A 22,553-nucleotide genomic window follows, 5' to 3' on the forward strand; every position below is an offset into this window, starting at 1 on the left:
CGCAGCGGTCTAAGGTGCTGCATCTCAGTGCAAGAGGCGTCTCTGCAGTCCCTGGTTTGAATCCAGGCTGAATCACATCCGGCCGTGATTGGGAGTCCCATAGGACGGCGCACAATTGGCCCAGCATTGCCTGGGTTTGGCCGGGGTAGGCTGTCATTGTAGATAAGAATTTGTTCGTAACTGACTTGCCTAGTTAAATAAAGGTTATATAAATAAAAATAAATATATAGCCAGTGGTGGAAAAAGTACTAAAATGTTATACTTGAGTAAAAGTAAAGATACCTTAATAGAAAATGACTCAAGTAAAAGTCACCCAGTAAAATACTACTTGAGCAAAAGTCTAAAACTATTTGGTTTAAATATCAAAAGTCAATGGAATTGCTCAAATATACTTAAGTATCAAAAGTAAAAGTTTTAATGATTTTAACCCCTTATATTATGCAAACTATACTCAGCAAAAAAATAAACTTCCTCTCACTGTCAACTGCGTTTAATTGTAGCAAACTTAACATGTGTAAATATTTGTATGAACATAACAAGATTCAACAACTGAGACATAAACTGAACAAGTTCCACAGACATGTGACTAACAGAAATGGAATAATGTGTCCCTGAATAAATGGGGGGGTCAAAATCAAAAGTAACAGTCAGTATCTGGTGTGGCCACCAGCTGCATTAAGTACTGCAGTGCATCTCCTCCTCATGGACTGCACCAGATTTGCCAGTTCTTTCTGTGAGATGTTACCCCACTCTTCCACCAAGGCACCTGCAAGATCCCGGATATTATTTTGGGGAATGGCCCTAGCCCTAGCCCTCACCCTCCGATCCAACAGGTCCCAGACATGCTCAATGGGATTGAGATCCGGGCTCTTCGCTGGCCATGGCAGAACACTGACATTCCTGTCTTGCAGGAAATCACGCACGAAACGAGCAGTATGGCTGGTGGCATTGTCATGCTGGAGGGTCATGTCAGGATGAGCCTGCAGGAAGGGAACCACATGAGGGAGGATGTCTTCCCTGTAACGCACAGCATTGAGATTGCCTGCAATGACAACAAGCTCAGTCCGATCATGCTGTGACACATCACCCCAGACCATGACGGACCCTCTACCTCCAAATTGATCCCGCTCCAGAGTACAGAGGTGTAACGCTCATTCCTTCGACGACAAACGCAAATCCGTCCATCACCTCTGGTGAGACAAAACTGTGACTCATCAGTGAAGAGCCCTTTTTGCCAGTTCTGTCTGGTCCAGCGATGGTGGGTTTGTGCCCATAGGCGACGCTGTTGCCGGTGATGTCTGGTGAGGACCTGCCTTACAACAGGCCTACAAGCCTCAGTCCAGCCTCTCTCAGCCTATTGGGACAGTCTGAACACTGATGGAGGGATTGTGTGTTCCTGGTGTAACTCGGGCAGTTGTTGTTGCCATCCTGTACATGTCCCTTAGGTGTGATGTTCGGATGTACCGATCCTGTGCAGGTGTTGTTACACGTGGTCTGCCACTGCGAGGACGATCAACTGTCCGTCCTGTCTCCCTGTAGCGCTGTCTTAGGCGTCTCACAGTACGGACATTGCAATTTATTGCCCTGGCCACATCTGCAGTCCTCATGCCTCCTTGCAGCATGCCTAAGGCACATTCACACAGATGAGCAGGGACCCTGGGCATCTTTCTTTTGGTGTTTTTCAGAGTCAGTAGAAAGGCCTCGTTAGTGTCCTAAGTTTTCATAACTGTGATCTTAACTGCCTACCGTCTGTAAGCTGTTAGTGTCTTAACGACCGTTACACAGGTGCATGTTCATTAATTGTTTATGGTTCATTGAACAAGCGTGGGAAACAGTGTTTAAACCCTTTACAATGAAGATCTGTGAAGTTATTTGGATTTTTACGAATTATCTTTGTAAGACAGGGTCCTGAAAAAGGGACATTTCTTTTTTTGCTGAGTTTAGATGGCCCAATTTTAATTTACAGATAGCCAGGCGCAAACTCCAACACTCAGACATTAATTTACAAACCAAACATGTGTGTTTAATGAGTCCGCCAGATCAGAGGCAGTAAGGATGACCAGGGATGTTCTCTTTATAAGTGCGTGAATTGGACTATTTTCCTGTCAAAATTTAAAAAGTGCTTTTGGGTGTCAGGTAAAATGTATGGAGTAAAAAGTACATTATTTTCTTTAGGAATGTAGTGAAGTAAAAGTAGTCAAAAATAGTAAAAATACCCCCCAAAACAACATAAATAAATACTTAAAGTATTTTTACTTAAGTACTTTACACCAGCCTTCAGCCATTCTCAAATAAGAATACGGTGTGATGTCTGGTAGCAGAAGATTAGTTTCTATATAACAATCGTTTAAATAAATCAGTAAAAAAATTAATATAACAAAATGCTGGCCAGCTGTGAGCATGTCACAGAATTTCACACACAGATGTGCTGCTTGAAGGTGTTTTTCTTTCGGTTTATTTGCCTGAAGCACCACGTCTCTGGTACAGCAGAGGGCGCGCACGCACGCACGCACGCACGCACGCACGCACGCACACGCACACGCACACGCACACACACACACACACACACACGGCTCACCTGCACGGCTCGCAGATCCTCAAGGACCTCACACACCTTGGTAGACAGATGTTTCCAACCCTATCGGCAAGAGAAGAGGTGTTTCATTTAGCAAGAACCAATAAATCTGTCTCACACTTACGGAAGCTTTACTCCCTTAAAGTTCAGCATTGACTAGAACAGGTAGAATATTATTAGAACATGGAGAAACAACAAGAATACATCAATTTCAGTTGTTACACTTACACAATTAAACTGGACGTTTCTGTTGCACTTCATGGGGTAAGCACACACTTTCGGTGCCGTTACTTCCTCCTACATCTTGTTTCAACATAAATTCTGATGTTCTGGCTTCCATAACAGCAGAGTAAAATAGACATTTCCCTTCATTAAGGGCCTAAGAGGTACGTTACTTTACAAACGTTCCACCTGTCTGTGTAGAATGAGTTTTGTTTTTTTCATGGTGATTCCGAAATGGCTCTGGTCAAAAGTAGTGCAATACAGTATGTAGGGAATAGAGTGCCGTTTCAAATGCAGGCACGCAGACCTACCGGTAATTGCCTGACAATCACATTCTCCAGGCCTCCAAGGACCTGCATTGCCGTGGCAAAGTCTCTTGATTCATAGCAGTGTTTGGCAATTAGGAGAAACTTGGTGAGCAAAGCCGCTTGGATCTGCAGCAAGAAAAGAAGAGAGATCCGATGGTCATGCATTCACACAAATCATTATAGAAAACAAAGAATACATCATATAAGTGCATCTGATGGCTCTCACGTAATTAGATTCAATGGACAATGACTGACTGTGAATGAAAATAAATGATGTGTGTGTGTGTGTGTGTTCAATGAATGAATGATGCACATCGATATAGAGATCACACCTACTGTCCAACAGAGTTGTAGCCTCATTACTAGTAGATCTCACCTTTATCGAATCACAGATGACGATTTCTGCAGAGACCCAATTGGAGATGCTGTCAGCATATCTCAGTAGCTGTTGGAGGTGGCTGTCATGCGGAGTCCCTTCATGAACAAATAGACTGCTGCCCTCTACTGGAGGAACAGAGTGTGACGCATGTCTGTGGCAGAAGACAGGCAGTCAGACAAGAGACTGGGCTGTAGATGAATGGTTTATTTTATGTCACAGAAATTGTCAGGGACGCAATGGCTGACTGGAACGAATGGCTCATTATCTAGCAAGTGATAATGTGTTCAGATTATGCATTCTGGTATACTCATTTGGTACTTCAAACAAATTTGACTGAAAAGCCACTGAAATATTTGGAGCACAGGGAATATTTACTCACTTGGTGACACTAACAGCTTTGTCCCTGACTCCTTGAGATTTAGAGTTGAGGAAATGAATTGGGTGACAGCCTTGAAACATTTCCTGCATTTGGAGAAAAAAAATCTAACCAAAAGCTTATTTTACACGTTTATCTGCTAAATGACTCAAATGTAAATATATACTGTAGGTCTGTGAATCTGTTTTAAATTTGTAAAGGAATGATTTGTCTCCCCCTAGTGTTTATAAATGACAATGTTTGTGGGTGAGTGTGAATGCATGAGAGAGGTAGAAATTGTATGTCTACGTATCTGTTGCAGCAGGATGATTTGGTGGGCTGTGCATGTGTGCATGTCAGTGTGTGCGTGCGTTCGTGTGTACCTGCTGCAGTAGAGTGAGTTGCTGTGCCGTGTGTTGGGCGCTGTGTTCACTCTGACTAAAGGGGTGTCTCTCCTCGCTTCTGAGGCAGGCACTGGAGATGTCATCCATAAGGGAAGTGTAGTAGGGCCGGGGCAGGGCTGCTGCTATGGAGTAGGCCTTGTCTTTAGGCTGGGTCGACTGGGGCTCAACCACCCTGGATATCCTCCACTGGAAGCTCTACAGAGATACATCAACTTAGAAAGGTTCTGGCTTTGAATACATACAGTGCCTTCAGAAATTATTCAGACCCCTCGACTTTTCCCCCATTTTGTTGTGTTACAGCCTCAATTTAAAATGGATTACATTTATTGTCACTGGCCTACACACAATACCCCATAATGTCAAAGTGGAACTATGTTTTTAGAAATGTTTACTAATTAATAAATGAAAAGTTGAAATGTCTTGAGTCAATAAGTATTCAACCCCTTTGTTATGGCAAGCCTAATTATGTTCAGGAGTAAATATGTTTAACAAGTCACATAATAAGTTGCATGTGCAATAATAGTGTTGAACATGACTTTTGAATGACCACCTCATCTCTGTACCCCACACATACAGATAATTGTAAGGTCCCTCAGTCGAGCAGTGAACATCAAACACAGAATCAACCAACAAACAAAGAAGGGCACCAATTGGGTAACAAAATCCAAAGCGACACTGAATAGCCCTTTGAGCATGGACAAGTTATTAATTACACTTTGGATGGTGTATCAATACATGACAGTCACTACAAAGATACAGGCATCCTTATTAAGTCAGTTGCCGGAGAGAAAGGAATCCGCTCAGGGATTTTACCATTAGGCAAATGGTGACTTTAAAACAGTTACAGAGTTGAATGGCTGTGATAGGAGAAAAATGATGATCGATCAAAAACATTGTAGTTACTCCACAACACTAACCTAAATGACAGAGCGAAAAGGAAACCTGTACAAAATAAAAAATATTCCAAAACATGCATTTTGCAATAAGGCACTAAAGTTAAACTTAAAAAAAAATGGGGCAATGAAATGCACTTTATGTGCTGAATACAAAGTGTTATATTTGGGGCAAATCCAACAACACATCACTGAGTACCACTCTTCATATTTTTAAGCATGGTGGTGACTGCATCATGTTATGGGTATGCTTGTTATCGGCAAGGAAGAGGGAGTTTTTTGCTGGATAAAATTAAATGGAATAGAGCTACGCACAGGCAAAATCCAAGAGGAAAACCTGGTTCAGTCTGCTTTCCAACAGACACTGGGCGACAAATGTACCTTTCAGCAGGACAATAATCTAAAACACAAGGCCAAATATACATTGGAGTTGCTTACCAAGATGAAACTGAATGTTCCTGAGTGGCCCAGTTCCAGTTTTGACTTAAATCGGATTTAAAATCTAAGGCAAGACTTGAAAATGGCTGTCTAGCAATGATTAACAGCCAACAACACAGAGCTTAAATAATTTGAAAAAGAACAATGTGCAAATATTGTACAATCTAGGTGTGCAAAGCTCTTAGAGATTTACCAAGAAAGACTCACAGCTGTAATCGCTGCCAAAGATGATTCTAACATGTATTGAATACTTATGTAAATGTAAATACTTATGTAAATTAGATATTTCTGTATTTCATTTTCAATACATTTGCAAACATTTCTAAAAACATGTTTTCATTTGGTCATTATGGGGGTATTTTGTCTAGATGGGTGAGAGAAAAAAAAAAGTAATCCATTTTGAATTCGGACTGTAAAACAACAAAATGTGGAATAAGTTAAGGGGTATGACTACTTTCAGAAGGCACTGTATATACACGTCGCTGTATTGATTAGGGTACACACTGTGGTTCTTATTGGACAAGTCCATGTAGTCCCTCCTTTATTCAGTCTCTTTTCTTCCATTTGGTGCCAATGTTTGATCCTAATGCAACATATTATTCATGTAATGAATACAACGCAGCTCTGATGGTCCCCATCAGTTGAAATACATATCAGTGTAAATGGATTCTTTTTGAGCCAGACAAACTTCCAGTACTTTGAACCAACCATTTTCTTTCCTGGCAAGAAAAACAACATCAACAACATAATAGTACACTCATAATAATCATTTTATGGACCTTCCTTCCAGAGTACTCAATAGCAGAATTTCTGCATGAGGTATGGACAGACAGTGCATCATCCTCCTGCATGCTGATTGGGCTCCCACAGCCTTGGCTCCACCTCTTCCTGGGAGACCTCTGAAGAGTGGTCAAAAGTCTCTCTCCTCTACTGTCTACTGGAGACACCTAAATAAGAACCAGATCATTACAAAAACCCTCCTTCAGAGTATTACATGTCTAAACACTGAGAAATAGACAAGAGCAACAACACTGCTACTGATTTAGCTAAATAGTTGACATTTACATCATTTAGAAGATGCTCTTATCCAGAGCAATTAGGATGAAGTGCCTTGCTCAAGGGCACAGACAGATTTTTCACCTAGTTGGCTCGGACAAGCAAACCAGCAATCTTTTGGTTACTGGCCCCATGCTCGTAACCGCTAGGCTTCCTGCCGGCCCATTTGAGACATTAATCCAATTATTAATTTCTTGAGTGACTGGATTTAGCTTTTTTTGTGATTCATTGATGATTGATCAGCTCTGTAATTACTTCAGTGGTGAGGAAGTTTTCCAGTGTCATCAGCAGGCTGGACTTGGGGCTGAAGTCCACCATTATGTAGTCAGTCAGCCAGATTTGCAGCACGTCCAGACTCCGGTGGTACACCTTAGCACTGTCCCCTGACACATCTGGACCACCTCTGGTAGAAAAAGGAATGTGAAGATCACACAGAAATAGAATATCTAGACCGGACATTCTAGTTACACAGATTATCTTCAATGTATTTAAAAGGTGAAAATGAGTTATATTCAAGCCTAAAGTATTTTAAGCTCAGTGGGTTTGGGGGGGGGGGGTTAAAAAAGCTGTCATTATTACAAAAGAGTCAAATTTATTCTGGCTAGCTACTTTTCAGAATTCCCCTGAAAATAGAGTTGATTTTCTGCCCGGGTCAGACCTGATATTCTGAGAAGTGATTCAGGCCTGGGCTTGGATTTGTCATGACAAGATTTCATGTTTTGAGACCAACTCTACTGTAGTGAAAAAAAACGTGTCTGTTGACTCACTCTCTCCCTCTGTGTGCTAGACATGAGTCTGCAACTCCCTCCAGCTATCTATCCCAGCCCAGAACCCAACTTCCTCTAGAGCACCTGTCAAACTCATTCCACGGAGGGCCGATTGGCTGAAGATTTTTGCTCCTCCCTTGTACTTGATTGATGAATTGAGGTCACTAATTAGTAAGTAACTCTCCTCACCTGGTTGTCTAGATCTTAACTGAAAGGAAAAACCAAAAATCAGCCCCCAAAAAAGGAAAAAACTAAAAAACTAAATCAGACACTAGGCACTCCATGGAATAAGTTAGACACACCCGCTCTAGAGCAACATTTCTCAATCCACATTTTTGTTCTTATCTACCCCATCCAGCTGGCGCTGCTGTTGTTCATTCTGGGCTTTACAACTGATGAAAAACATAAAAGAAGAGGAAAACACAGAACTAGAATTGGAGGCAGGTTTGTCTTGATTTTCAATATTCCTTGTGTGAACTTAAGATCCATTGAACCGAGTACTCAAGGGTCCACTCAAAATGGCTAAAATCCAGTCTCTGAGCATGTTTCTGAATGAGCATTTATTATCGGCGGTTGCCATAGAGATTCTTGCAGTAGTAGAGAAAGTGGTAGCAGAGTACCAGGAGTAGATTTCCCGATCTAAAGAGGAGAATGACCAGCTGTGAAGACTGTTGCAGATCACACCGGAGATAAAACTACGTAGAATAGACTCCCTCTGGTTCTCTCTTGCTGTCTCTAACGGGGTTACCCCTGAGCAGCAGCACTGTGAGCAGGAGTGGAGACCCAGTCTGGTGCAGGAGGACACAGAGCCCACACAGATTAAGGAGAAACTGGAGGAACTCAGGACCATTCAGCAGGAAGAGCAGCTTCAAGGGATGTTTTTACACTCCTGCCTGTGTGAAAAGGGAATGTGATCAGGATGATCGAGAGTGACTAAGCCATTGGATCTCAAACCTTTTCACACTGTGACGCATCTAATGGGTCTCCACATTCCCTGTGACCCTTCAGATAATCAAAAACAATGCCTCCAGTTACAGCTCAGCCGTAAGTAGCGACCCAGTAGGACTTGACATCAACTACCATTAGATCCCAACCTTCCATTGTGTACAAAAACACCATTGAGAAAACCCAGCACCACGTCTAAAAACAAACTCACAGCTGACTTGACTGTGGCAAATGCTTCCCTGAGATTGGTAGGCTGAAGACACACTTGAGGATTCACTTAGAGAAAAAAGTATATGGAAAACCTAACGAAACATATGACTCAAAGGGGAGAAAACATTTAGATGCAGTCACTGTGGGAAAAGCTTCACTCGCAAGGAGTACCTAATGGGGCGGCAGATAGCCTAGTGGTTAGAGCGTTGGGCCAGTAACCGAAAGGTTGCTGGAGCGAATCCCTGAGCTGACAAGGTAAAATCTGTCGTTCTGCCCCTGAACAAGGCAGTTAACCCACTGTTCCTAGGCTGTCATTGTAAATAAGAATTTGTTCTTAACTGACTTGTCTAGTTAAATAAAGGTTAAATAAAATACCTGAAAATGCATGTAAAGTATCACACAGGAAAGAAATCTTGTGACTGTGGGAAATGCATCCATCGCAAGAGAACCCTGAACAGGCATATACTGTTTGCCCACAAAGAAAACAGGACAAAAAAATGTATAGAAGAAATTAAATGAAGGCAGAGCGATCTTCTCTCAGGAGATGGGAACAAAAAGGCAGAATATGGACAACACTGTTAGGAAAGCAAATGATTTCTGTGGGTTTCAGAAATTCATGTGTTATGAATTTCCTTTTGTAAAACATCCTATACAAATACCGTTGTATTTAATTTGAATGATGATGTAATGATCAGAGTATTGCAGGAAACAATGGAAAGGAAAAGCTGGATCTAGCTGGCAAATTGAATTGTATGGCCCTATTCAATCAAACTTTGATAATATCAGTTGTTGCAACAAAGGACTTACATTTTGGATTCATACACTCAGGTAACAAATTCATAAACATGCTGGAAGAATGTTGTACTTATCCCAATTGCAACTTACTGTTTTTGAATTATGTTATCAATGTTAAACCATTGTCAAATTTTCATGAAGTAAAATGAATAAGAAAAGTGTGATAGAATGTAGCTCATTTTCAAAGGCAGCATTCATGCCAACATAATTATAGTTGTGCAAAAATGTGATCCTTGTTTAAACAGGCCCATGTTTACAATTTCCTTATTTGACCTCATTCTAATGTTATGGAAGCAGAGGTGGCACTACAGGTTCAAAAGCGTAGTGATTCTTGAATGAACGGACAATCATATTGCTCAAATACAAATAGCACGACTTTTCTGCGTGTAGTCTTCAATAGTTTACAATGGCGGATTGCGACAGAGCAGGTTCATTTTGAACTAAGAAGCAGAAATGTGCTGAGAAGTTACTGGCCCGGTAGATGCCGCTGCTTTGAAAGTACTGGGGCAAATGCTGTTTCGCCACATTTTCCAGCGGCTCTATGGAAAACAGTTATAGTAGTACTGCCAATTTGGCTTAATTTTTATTTTACAAGTGGACATACATTTTATTATTTTCTTCAAATACCAATTATATTGACTCAATTAGCATTTTACCATAGACATTAGACCAGACATTAATTCCACAGAATCAAAACCATAGAAATAGAATGACTAGAACGGACATTCCAATTATATTTCTATGCAAACACAGGCCACCATCCAAAGAGCATGAAAATCTATTTAGTTTTATGTCTGTTTCCATTTCTGCCATAGTAGCCTACATACCCTGCTGCTGCACTGGTGAATTTGTCCATCAGGAACTGAAGGAGTTCTTGAGAGGTACAGAAATAGCGGTACGTGTACAGGAACTGTTGGATGTAACCCTCCAACGGAGCATTTCTGTCAGAGGAGGAGTTAGAAAAGAGTTCAGTTTGGTATCTGTTGAATGCAATATCTAAAAGAATTAGGACAAATCAGTGAAACACATTTGGACACAGATATAAATAAACAGACATGTCTTATTGTGCCTTATGTAGGTATAAATTAATGTTACATTTTCTCAGCAATCAAAGGCATGATAATGGACAGTAAACTGTGATGCTCAGTTTAACACATTGACCACTAGAGGGCCACCATTTAAAACAGGGCTGCCCATTTCCAGTAGCCTCAAAGCCACCTGACCCCGCAAGCTTACGTAAAACGATATCCGTGCGGTGTTTTATGTAAGCTTGCAGGATAAGACGGCTTTGCGAGGCTACAATTCCGGTCCTGGAGGGCCAAAACACCTCTGGTTTTCATTCTTTTAATCAGGGACTGATTCAGACTTGGGACACCAGGTGAGTGCAATTAACTACAAGGTAGAAAGAAAAAACAGAAGTGTTTTGGCCCTCCAGAACAAGAATAGGATAAGCCCTGATTTAAACCATACTTGCTAATACACCGTTAATCACACTCATGGGTTTAATAGTTAATGTATTATTTTAACCTAAACCTTTACCTGTAATCTGTTAACCTGCTATTGTAACCTGATATATAGTTAGTGTTACCTGGCATAGAGGTAGGACATGAAATCCAGGGGTGTGGCGGCCTGCAGGCTGCTCTTCCCTGTCCCTGTCCCTACACCAGACAAAGACACCAATCCCAACACGGCAGGCTCCTCTGAGGGCTGGAGATCCAGAGGGCTCCCTGGATCAGAGGCTGCCAGGGAGGGAAGGAGGGACACATCCACACCCCATTGATCCACACTCAGAACCTGACCAAAACAACCAGGCAGAGAAATGAACCAACAACCTATCAGAACCAGTAACCAATCAGTGATTTGAACCAACAACCAATCAGAACCAACAAACAATCAGCGATATGGGAGTGAACAGTGCAATGTACAGTGCATGTAATGTACAGTGCATCCGGAAAGTATTCAGACCCCTTGACTTTATCCACATTTTGTTACGTTAGTCTTTTTCTAAAATTGATTACATAGTTTTTTTCCTCATCAAGCTACTCACAATATCCCATAATGACAAAGCAAAAACAGTTTCGAATTTTCTTTGCAAATGTATTACAATTAAAAACTAAAATATCACATTTACATAAGTATTCAGACCCTTTACTCAGTACTTTGTTGAAGCACCTTTGGCCTCGAGTCTTCTTGGCTATGACGCTACAAGCTTGGCACACCTGTATTTTGGGAGTTTCTCCCATTTTTCTCAGCAGATCCTCTCAAGATCTGTCAGGTTGGATGCGAAGCGTCGCTGCACAGCTATTTTCAGGTCTCTCCAAAGATGTTTGATCGGATTTAAGTCCGTGCAATGGCTGGGCCACTCAAGGACATTCAGAGACTTGTCTCGAAGCCACTCCTGCGTTGTCTTGGCTGTGCGCTTAGGGTTGTTTTCCTGTGGGAAGGTGAACTTGGCCCCTGTCTGAGGTACTGAGCGCTCTGGAGCAGGTTTTCATCAAGGATCTCTCTGAACTTTGCTCCATTCATCTTTCCCTCGATCCTGACTAGTCTCCCAGTCCCTGCCACTGAAAAACATCCCCACATCATGATGCTGCCACCACCATGCTTCACCGTAGGGATGGTGCCAGGTTTCCTCCAGACATGACACTTGACATTCAGGCCAAAGACTTCAATCTTTGTTTCATCAGACCAAAGAATCTTGTTTCTCATGGTCTGAGAGTCCTTCAGGTACCTTTTGGCAAACTCCAAGCAGGCTGTCATTTGCCTTTTCCTCAGGAGTGGCTTCTGTCTGGTCACTCTACCATAAAGGCCTGATTTGTGGACTGCTGCAGAGATGGTTGTCCTTCTCCACAGGGGAACTCTTTGTCACCTCCCTGACCAAGGCCCTTCTCCCCCGATTGCTCAGTTTGGCTGTGCCTCGACACAAACCTCTCTACGCTCTATGGACATTTTCTTCGACCTTATGGCTTGGTTTTTGCTCTGAAATGTACTGTCAACTGTGGGACTTTTTATATAGACAGGTGTGTGCCTTTCCAAATCATGTCCAATCAATTGAATTACCACAGGTGGACTACAAATTGTAGAAACATCTCAAGGATGATCAATGGAAACAGGATGCACCTGAGCTCAATTTCGAGTCTCATAGCAAAGGGTCTGAATATTTATGTAAATAAGGTATTTCTGTTTCTTATTTACAATAAATTTGCAAACATTTCTAAAACCCTGTTTTCGCTTTGTCATTATACAGTATTGTGTGTAGATTGATGAGAAACATGTTTTATTTCATAAATTTTAGATGAAGGCTGTAACGTGACAAAATGTGGAAAAGTCAAGGGGTCTGAATACTTTCCGAAGGCACTTTATGCCTGCTTTGTGTTAGTATTTGGGGATTATTTCTGTTCAACCTGTCCACACCTCCAGATATTTCTGTATAGAGTCTAGAAACTCCACTTTGGACCTCAACTCCTCAAGCTGGACTTTGAGTTTGGACAGCATCAATCTAGCATCCGAACCTTCAGCAGAAAAACACATTGAAATGGTGTGTTTATTTCTCTATGTATCAACCCCATAGTAGAAATTGTAAAAGTCATGAGGAATTGATTGGTACGTTTGTTTTTTCTCTCTTGATGGAGCAGCTTTTGGTAGAAATTTCTGGTCTTTTTCTGATTCTTCGTCTCGATCATAAGCTGCTGTTGAAGCTCCTACAAGTAGAACATTTAATACATAAAGTAGACACCAAACCATTTAGTTTGTACACTTTAGAACCGTCAAGGGTTCTTTGGCTGTCCCTGGAGGAACCCCCTTTTTTTTCATAGGTAGAACCTTTTCGCCAAAGGTTCGGTTTTTCGTTGGGGAAAAATGTTGTCATAGCAGGGATAGCCGAAGAACCCATTATTAACCCTTCTTCCCAAAGGTGTATATACAGTACATGAAGAGCCTTTTAAGCCCCATTTCCACTGACACTTAAAATTAGGGCCAAATTAGAGCTGGCTTGAATGGAATTCTCAAATTCGAGCTGGGTCGAGGGAAACCCAGACCAGCGCAGTTTCATAACCGGTGCCAGCTCGATTCGAATTCAGGCTGGTGACGCCGTTACTATGCAACCACCGGCTGATCACAACTGGATGCTGACAACTTTTAGCTTGCTCGTCTGGGCTTGTTGCTGTTAGCTAGCACATGGACAATCAGTGCTGCAGTAGTCAGACATTACACAAATTACCACCGTAGCTGGATCCTTCATACATTTTTGCACTACAAACTTTTATGAGAACAGTCAGCCCTCGAATACTAGCTACCAAATCAGAGTTGAAACAAGCTAGTTAGCTAGCTAATGTGGGCTAGCAGGAGTTTTAGCAGGCCAGGTCGTATTGAAAGCTAGCTAGCTACATTATATCAAACATGTCTGGTTTGCTTGGTTAGCTAGCTAGCTAGCTTATAGCCAAAGCCGTGGCAAGCAAAGTAGGAATTAAGCTAGCTAGCTAGCCTGTTACGCTAGTGACAATGCTAACTGTTTAGCTAGCTAATGTTAGCAAGCTAAATACATGGCTCCGAGTCTGGCTGGCACTGGCATGAGTATGGGGCAACGTTCGTTACAGCATGGTTAGAGGGAATTAAAAGCTAGCTAGCAACATTTTGTGAAACCAGCTGCACAGTCACATATTGGCTACCTAGCAACATGACATAATGTCTCATTTCTGGAGGCTGTGGTGGAAACATAATTCGATCTAGCCCAGCCCGGGTTAACTTCAAAGTGCCAATGGAAACAGGGCTTTAGAGTCTACAATATAACACCGATATGGACCCTGGCTCTTAAAGAGCCACTGAACACGCTGATGAGCAAGCATGTTTATCTGTTGCTCATACGAAAAACAAGATTTCAGTCTTGGAGGTGTGTTTCCTGACCGATTCCGCATTTGGTTAATTATGTTTCCCCCCCATGAGACACTAGACGCATAAGCCTATTTCACATTATCAAAATCACCAGAATTAATCTAATATAACTCAAGAAATCTGTAAATAATTTTGACGTTTTTGCAGAGGATATTTTAGTTGCGCAAGTTTATATCTAAGGTTTTTGGTGCTCTATTTCTGAAGTAAACATATGTGGGACTTGTCTTATGTAAACAAAGTCGGAGCTGCCGGGCAGGTCTGTCTCACTGTCTATGTTATTTGATGGAGAGCAAACAACACAGCTGTTCACCCTATGTTAGTGGGCAAGTGGACATCGTCAAATCAAAACACAACCTTCCTTTACCCGTTGTGACGCACAGATGTTCCAAACTCCATTTTAGACAAGACTGACTTGATGACTGACTATTTACACTTTGTAGTACATTTTGACACTCGAATAAAGGGATTTGCCGCTTTTTAAGGCAGTCGGTCTTTAAGGTATGAGTGGGGCAGTCAGACTATTCCAGTGAAGGGGCGGATAAAAACGTACATCATTACCATCAAAGCATACAGAGAGGACACCCCATCATTATTCTATTACACATGATAATGACTTTTATGTCGAAGGGTAGATATGGAGAAAATAATGTGCCAATTACCCTAAAACCTCCAACTCTCTTCCTATTCACCTGAAATCATGATTATATGCTGATTTGCTACTGCTATTAATGTTGTTTTGCTTGGTTTTAACTAATAATCTCATAGCTTTTTCATGAAATGCATGCACTTATCCAAACATGGAGTTTGACTGAAAGTGAAATTACCATTTAATTATTTAATTATTCATTAGTAAATTAGTTAATTATTCATAGTAAATTATGTCAATAATACTATTTTGGGTATGCTCAAACTGTACATTCTCTACGATAGGTCATCATACAATCCATTCATTTTAAATGAGATGGATGAGTCTAATAGAAAGTGCATGCTTTATATCAAAAGTGCCACTGCTATGTAATTGGCATTACCGTAATGCCACAATGAAATGAATACAGCTTCATCATTGGCTGCAATGCAACATACACTACCTGGACAAAATCAATTTTAAAGAGAGAGGAGTCCTTTTAATATAGTGAGCATTAAGTGAATGTTGAACAGTAGAATTAGAACAGCCTGAGGCAATGACACTACTTGCCTTAAACATTAAACATGATTTCTCTTTATTTTAGTCTGCTTGTTCTCTGGCATTTATATAGATAAATCACATAATTGTGATATAATAACTACTTCTTGTTTATTTCAGATGCATGTAGCTTTTTCATTATGTACCATTTGGTAGAAAGTAGTTAACTAATCATGTTGAATCTTTGAAGTATCAGACAGTATACATTTACTCCGTCTTCTAAAATGAGAGTCACATATTTACACATTTACAAAAAAAGCACTATTCCAAACATTGAGACCATGGTATCTGTATGGTCTGTCATCACTCATAGCTGGTCTATTATATTTAAGCTCAATAGCTTTTCCTCCCAGGTTACCCACCTGTGTTTTCAGCTCCAGGCACGGGGACTCACTATGCTGTCCCAAGTTCCTAGCATATTCCACCACATCCTGACTAAAACAGTCCCCTCCATAGAAGGCCAGGGCCCAGGCTGGGCTGAGGCTGTGGCTGGACTCCTCTGCTCCTGAGCTGGGGGAGAGGAGACAATGAGACACCAGAGATTCTGTGTCCTCCATGTCCTCGCAGCAGTCAGGGCTCATCTGGCCTCGGTGGCCCACCCTCAGTGGCTCGTCCGTCCCCCATAGAGAGTCAGCTTCAGAGGGGCTTTCATCGCCGCCCCCCACTGGATGCTCGGCACTCTCCATAGCCCCCTTAACCAAACACTCAGCAGCTCTCAATCCTGGACCAGGAAACATGGCAGAGCAGGAAGGGAGAGAGAGAAAATGGATGGGTCAGGCAGTCTGTATGTGTGTTTGTGTGTGTGTTCATGCACACATCTGTGTGTGCAGAGATTTTGAGAGGTGGCATTCTCGCAAGGCTGAAGCTTTCTTTTGGTGAAAGGCTCTATTAAATTTGTTTTATGGTATGCTGTTAAACGCGAACCTTGTTATATTGTTTGATTCTGCATCACAGGCGTCCTCCACCTTCCAGTGTGAGCAGACTATTTTTGCTCTGATTTATCATCTCACACAAAGTATTTTGTGTGAAACTGAAGGTGTGTTTGTGTGCAAGTGTGCAGTGTTTGTTACCAATGGGTCTTTAGGTGTCTGTTTGAGTGTACATTATGCTAATTGTATGTATTGGCGTGTGTGTATGGAAAGGAAGTGACTGTGCCTGTGTCTGTTTCCAAAACAACTATCCAGCTGAGGAGATCACAGCGTGATTTGAGCCGTCTTGAATAAACTGTGCTCTTAACAACTTAATCCATCCGCCAATCATTCTCCTAACAACTTGATTCAACTGCCATTCAAAGCTGGATTTGTCACAACATCTCGCTACAGTATACAACTTCATCTAACTACGTCATCTCACAGACATTTATCATGATAATGCTAACAGTGATGACAGTTGTGAAGTAATGGTAACTGTAATGACAGTTGTGAAGTAATGGTGCTAAATTATATTGCTAGAGGACTCCTGATATCTACACTATAAGTATAATTACTGTCTTTATTTTTGCTAGCTAGGGCCATCTCCTTTAAGTGCTGCCTGTCTTCCCAGTAGCCTACTTGGTGTGTGAACTGCTGAATGCTATTAATTTGCAGATGATTGTTGACACATCAACCAGGATTAACAGGCAGGGCAATTTGTGACTGTTGTTGTTTTGGTAATCAGTGGCTGTATTGGAGTGGTTTCACCTCTCCTAGGCAATCAGCAATTACGACCGGGAGGTGTGTTTGTGTGCTCTTCACCTTTTGCAAGGCAATTAGCAATTAGTACCTCAGTCTCGCTTGTTTTCAAAGCGGCAGTTGTAAGCAGCGTTCTCGTCGCACAACTAAGATTGTCGCCGAAACAGAGAGGGTTCTGCCAAGTTGTTCTGCGGTGTTATGAGAGGAAGGCTTCACACCACTGTCTCCCTTGAGTATTTTACCTAGTTATTCTCAGAATCTCATTTTGCTCTTTTGTAACTTTGGCAGCTATGTGTGTGTTTTCCATCCTAGTTCGCTCCTCTCCCTGTAGGCTTTACAGACGCTCCTCACCCCTTGGCTGCAACCCTTGTAATTAAGTGTACTCTGCGCGCGCAACACATGTGGAATTCCTGGTCTCTGGCAGCATTTGGAACTGCCAATCTGCGGTCAAGAGCGCCTAGTGGCCACCACTGCGACGACCAGATGCTCTCAAACTGAAGTATGAGAGTAAACGTAGTCAGATGAAGAGAGAGTATCTGCAGTAGCAGTGTTCTTTGGGGTGATCCACGTCTCCGTCAGGTCCAAAAGGTCAAGGGACTGAAGGGCAGCATAGGCTGAGATGAACTAGGCGCTCTTGACCGCAGATTGGCAGTTCCAAACTATCGCCCACTCATTTCTCCTAAGTGGAGATTTTTATTTATTTTCTCCTCTCTCACCCGCCCATCTCCTCATTTGAATTCTATGCTGTCACGATCACTTGTCCACTCAAGCTTAACATTGTTGTCATCTATCGCCCACCAGGTGCCCGTAGAGAGTGCCTCAATGAGCTTGACACCTTGGTAAGCTAATTTCCTGACGATGGCTTACGGCTCTTCGTACTTGGTGACTTCAACCCCCTGACGTCTGCCTTCGATTAATTTCTTTCCTACTTGACTCCTGTGACATCAAAAACTACAGACAGGTAGCCCTTCTTTCTTTTCTTTCCAAAAAACTTGAGCGTGCTGTCTCTGACCAACTCTTTCGCTATCTCTCTCAGAACAATCTTCTTGACCCTAACCAGACAGGCTTCAAAACGAGTCACTCAACAGACTGCTCTTACGGAGGCTCTCCACACTGCCAAAGCTAAATCTCTATCCTCTGTTCTCATCCTCCTAAATCTATCCATTACCTTCAACACTGTGAACCATCAGATCCTCCTCTCCACCCTCTCAGGGCTGGGCGTCTCAGGCTCTACACACTTTTGGATTGCATCCTACCTGGCAGGCCGCTCCAGGTGACGTGGAGAGGATCTGTGTCTGCACCATGTCCTCTCACTGCTGGTGCCCCCCAGGGCTCGGTTCTAGGTCCTCTTCTCTCTATACACGTAGATAGTTGTCTCTGTCATATCCTCTCCTATGATTGCTATGCGGATGACACACAACTACTTTTCTCCTTCCCCCCTTCTGACACTCAGGTGGCGATACACATCTCTGCATGCCTACCAGATATCTCAGCTTGGATGTCGGCCCACCACCTCAAGCTCAACCTCGACAAGACAGACCTGCTCTTCCTCCCGGGGAAGGCCTGGCCGCTCAAAGACCTCTCCATCATGGTTGACAACTCCACGGTGTCCCCCTTCCAGAGTGCAAAGAACATTGGCGTGACCCTAGACAACACCCTGTTGTTATCTGCAAACATCAAAGCAGTGACTCACTCCTGCAGGTTCATGCTCTACAACATCCGTAGAGTACGACTCTACCTTACACAGGAAGTGGAGCATGTCCTATTTGAGGCACTTGTCATCTCCCGTCTGGACTACTGCAACTCGCTGTTGGCTGGGCTCCCCGCTTGTGCCATCAAACCCATGCAACTTATCCAGAACGCTGCAACCCGCCTGGTGTTCAACCTTCCAAAGTTCTCCCATGTCACACCACTCCCCTTCACACTCCACTGGCTTCCAGTCAAAGTTTGCATCCACCACAAGACCATGGTACTTTCCAATGGAGCAGCAAGAGGAACTGCCCCTCCCTACCTTCAGGCTATGCCCAAACCCTACACCCCACCTCTGGTCTCTTGCCAGAGGTGGCACATCTAAAACCCTACTACTTCAAAGCATTTTTGTTGTTGTTGTAATTTGACCCCTTTTTTCTCCCCAATTTCGTGATTATGATCTTATCTCATCGCTGCAATTCCCCAACTTGCTCGGGAGAGGTGAAGGTCGCGTCATGCGTCCCCCGAAACATGACCCACCAAGCCGCGCTTCTTTACACCCGCACATTTAACCAGAAAACCAGCTGTACCAATGTGTCGGAGGAAACACCGTTCAACTGACGACCGTAATCACCTTGCAGGTGCCCGGCCCACCACAAGGAGTCACTAGAGCGCGATGAGCCAAGTAAAGCCCCCCGGACAAACCCTCCCCTAACTCAGACGACACTGGGCCAATTGTGCGCCGCCCTTTGGGACTCCCATAAGGAGCTGCCCCCTTGGGTTCATGCCATGGGGGAGATATTCGTGGGCTATACTCGGCCTTGTCTCAGGATAGTAAGTTGGTGATTGAAGCTATCCCTCTAGTGGTGTGGGGGCTGTGCTTTGGCAAAGTGGGTGGGGTTATATCCTGCCTGTTTGGCCCTGTCCGTGGTTATCGTCGGATGGGGCCACAGCGTCTCCTGACACCTCCTGTCTCCGCCTCCAGTATTTATGCTGCAATAGTTTGTGTTGGGGGGCTAGGGTCAGTCTGTTATATCTGGAGTATTTCTCCTGTCTTATCCGGTGTCCTGTGTGAATTTAAGTATGCTCTCTCTAATTCTCTTTCTCTTTTTCTCTCTTTCTCTCAAAGGACCTGAGCCCAAGGACCATGCCTCAGGACTACCTGGCCTGATGACTCCTTGCTGTCCCCAGTCCACCTGGTCGTGCTGCTGCTCCAGTTTCAACTGTTCTGCCTGCGGCTATGGAACCCTGACCTGTTCACTGGACGTGCTACCTGTCCCAGACCTGCTGTTTTCAACTCTCTAGAGACAGCAGGAGCGGTAGAGATACTCTGAATGATCGGCTATGAAAAGCCAACTTATGTTTACTCCTAAGGTGCTGACCTGTTGCACCCTCTACAACCACTGTGATTATTATTATTTGACCCTGCTGGTCATCTATGAACATGTGAACATCTTGGCTATGTTCTGTTATAATCTCAACCTGACACCACCAGAAGAGGACTGGCCACCCCTCACAGCCTGGTTCCTCTCTAGGTTTCTTCCTAGGGAGTTTTTCCTAGTGACCGTGCATCTACACCTGCATTGCTTGCTGTTTGGGGTTTTAGGCTGGGTTTCTGTACAGCACTTTGTGACATCAGCTGATGTAAGAAGGGCTTTATGAATACATTTGATTGATTGACTCCCGGTCACGGCCGGTTGTGCCAAAACCCGGGATCGAACCCCAGGCTGTAGTGAAGCCACAACACTGCGATGCAGTGCCTTAGACCGATGCGCCACTCAGGAGGCTCAAAGCTTATCTTAAATAATCCCACAGCACCCCATCCTCACACTTCCTTCAGTTGTGAAGTAATGGTAACAGAGATGAGTTATTGAAGTAATGTTAACAGTGATGAAAGTTGTAAAGTTACAGTATTTCCTTTCCTACCTGGGCAGCCATGATGTTGACCCTCCTCTGATTCAGTATCTTCTCTGTGTGCAGACAGGGCCCTCTGGTGTCTCTCAAATCTCTCCCACGCATCTGAAGCTACAGGTCCACTGTGGTGCAGGTTGCCGTTCAGGTCGACATGACCACGCCGCACTGCCTCCCTCTCCTCCACTCTACAGCTGGCAGCCCTCAGGGGTGAGGTGGCTGCCCTTTGCCATGGCTTTGATGGAGACTGTTCATTAGAGCCTCTACATGTGGCACATCAGCAGCCAGAGAGAGGGAGAGAGTAAACACAAAACAACAGTCAGTCACAGCTAGTCACAAACATCACAGCCACACACCGACCACTAGACAAACACATAAACACGGACAAAAACAGGCAAAACACACTAATTCAATAAAATGGAACACAGACTATAAGAGCTCAGACTGAAAAGTAATTGAAACATCAGACAGTAATTAGACACAACATAAACAATGCAAACAAAATAGTGGGAATAACAACTCGGTCAATACGAAAACACAGCAGATATTGAAAGTTCAGACAAATAATCATATTATGAGAAATCTAGACAGATAATTGAAACAAGCCCACTCCTCACAGGCATAATTAAAACAATTAAGTTGGCCAACATAAATGAATTAATCAGAACAAAACAATCAATAATTAGCTTTCAAAACAAATCAAGCCTTAGCGGCTCCTTAGCAGCTGACTGCTGGGGTTGAGTGGTCCAAAACTGTTTTTATCCAAAGCAGAGTTGTTCTGTTTGTATCCAAAGCCGAGTGTTCCAGCACCAAATCAAATCAAAATGTATTTGTCACATGCGCCAAATACAACAGGTGTAGACCATATAGTGAAATGCTTACTTACAAGCGCTTAACCAACAACGCAGTTTTATGAAAATACCTAAAAAAAAGTAAGAGATAAGAATAACAAAAAATTAAAGAGCAGCAGTAAATAACAATAGCAGGGGGTTACCAGTACAGGGTCAATGTGCGGGAGCACTGGTGTCAAGGTAATCGAGGTAATATGTACATGTTGGTAGAGTTATTAAAGTAACTATGCATAGATTAGAACAGAGAGTAGCAGCAATGTAGATGGGGGGGAGCCATTTGATAGATATTCAGGAGTCTTATGGCTTGGGGGTGGAAGCTGTTAAGGAGTCTTTTGGACCTAAACTTGGCACCCCGGTACTGCTTGCCGTGTGACGGCAGAGAGAACAGTCTATGACTAGGGTGGCTGGGCCATACGCACTACCCTCTGTAGTGCCTTGCAGTCAGAGGCCGAGCAGTTTCCATACCAGGCAGTGATGCAACCCATCAGGATGCCCTCGATGGTGCAGCTGTAAAACATTTTGAGGATCTGAGGACCCATGCCAAATCTTTTCAGTCTCCCGAGGGGGAATAGGTTTTGTCGTGCCCTCTTCATGACTGTCTTGGTGTGCTTGGACCATGTTAGTTTGTTGGTGATGTGGACGCCAAGGAACTTGAATCTCTCAACCTGCTCCGCTACGGCCCCATCGATGAGAATGGGGGCGTGCTTGGTCCTCCTTTTCCTGTAGTCCACAATCATCTCCTTTGTCTATTATTTGTTTATTATTTTATTTTCTTAAGGGGTGGATCAGCTGTAATATTGCAGATAGATTGTTGCTTCCATCAATGTAATTGTCTGCATCATTTCCAATCCCCTATATACTTTTTGGGTATATATATATATATATATATATATATATATATATATATATGTATATGTGTGTGTGTATATATATATGTATATGTGTGTGTGTATATATATGTATATGTGTGTGTGTATATATATATATGTGTGTGTATGTGTATATATATATA

The 22,553-nt window shown here is 43.0% G+C and overlaps 1 protein-coding gene across 2 annotated transcripts in view; it reads right to left on the reverse strand.

Moving 5' to 3' along the window:
- The window catches only part of LOC106576784 (kinase non-catalytic C-lobe domain-containing protein 1), a 63,683-nt gene that overhangs the window by 3,432 nt on the left and 37,698 nt on the right, over positions 1-22,553 (reverse strand). For both annotated transcript variants that reach the window (XM_014154182.3, XM_014154181.3), the window contains 13 exons: positions 20,706-20,953; positions 15,783-16,141; positions 12,955-13,048; positions 12,762-12,859; positions 10,936-11,141; positions 10,175-10,288; positions 6,886-7,033; positions 6,354-6,521; positions 4,223-4,438; positions 3,864-3,946; positions 3,482-3,635; positions 3,109-3,231; positions 2,579-2,638 (listed from right to left, as the gene is read on the reverse strand). In XM_014154182.3, coding sequence (XP_014009657.1) covers positions 2,579-2,638; positions 3,109-3,231; positions 3,482-3,635; positions 3,864-3,946; positions 4,223-4,438; positions 6,354-6,521; positions 6,886-7,033; positions 10,175-10,288; positions 10,936-11,141; positions 12,762-12,859; positions 12,955-13,048; positions 15,783-16,141; positions 20,706-20,953 — 2,071 coding nt within the window. The remainder of the gene's footprint in view (positions 1-2,578; positions 2,639-3,108; positions 3,232-3,481; positions 3,636-3,863; positions 3,947-4,222; positions 4,439-6,353; positions 6,522-6,885; positions 7,034-10,174; positions 10,289-10,935; positions 11,142-12,761; positions 12,860-12,954; positions 13,049-15,782; positions 16,142-20,705; positions 20,954-22,553) is intronic.

Source organism: Salmo salar, chromosome 18 (genome assembly GCF_965601325.2).
Source record: "Salmo salar chromosome 18, fSalSal1, whole genome shotgun sequence".
NCBI classification, from domain to species: Eukaryota; Metazoa; Chordata; class Actinopteri; order Salmoniformes; family Salmonidae; genus Salmo; species Salmo salar.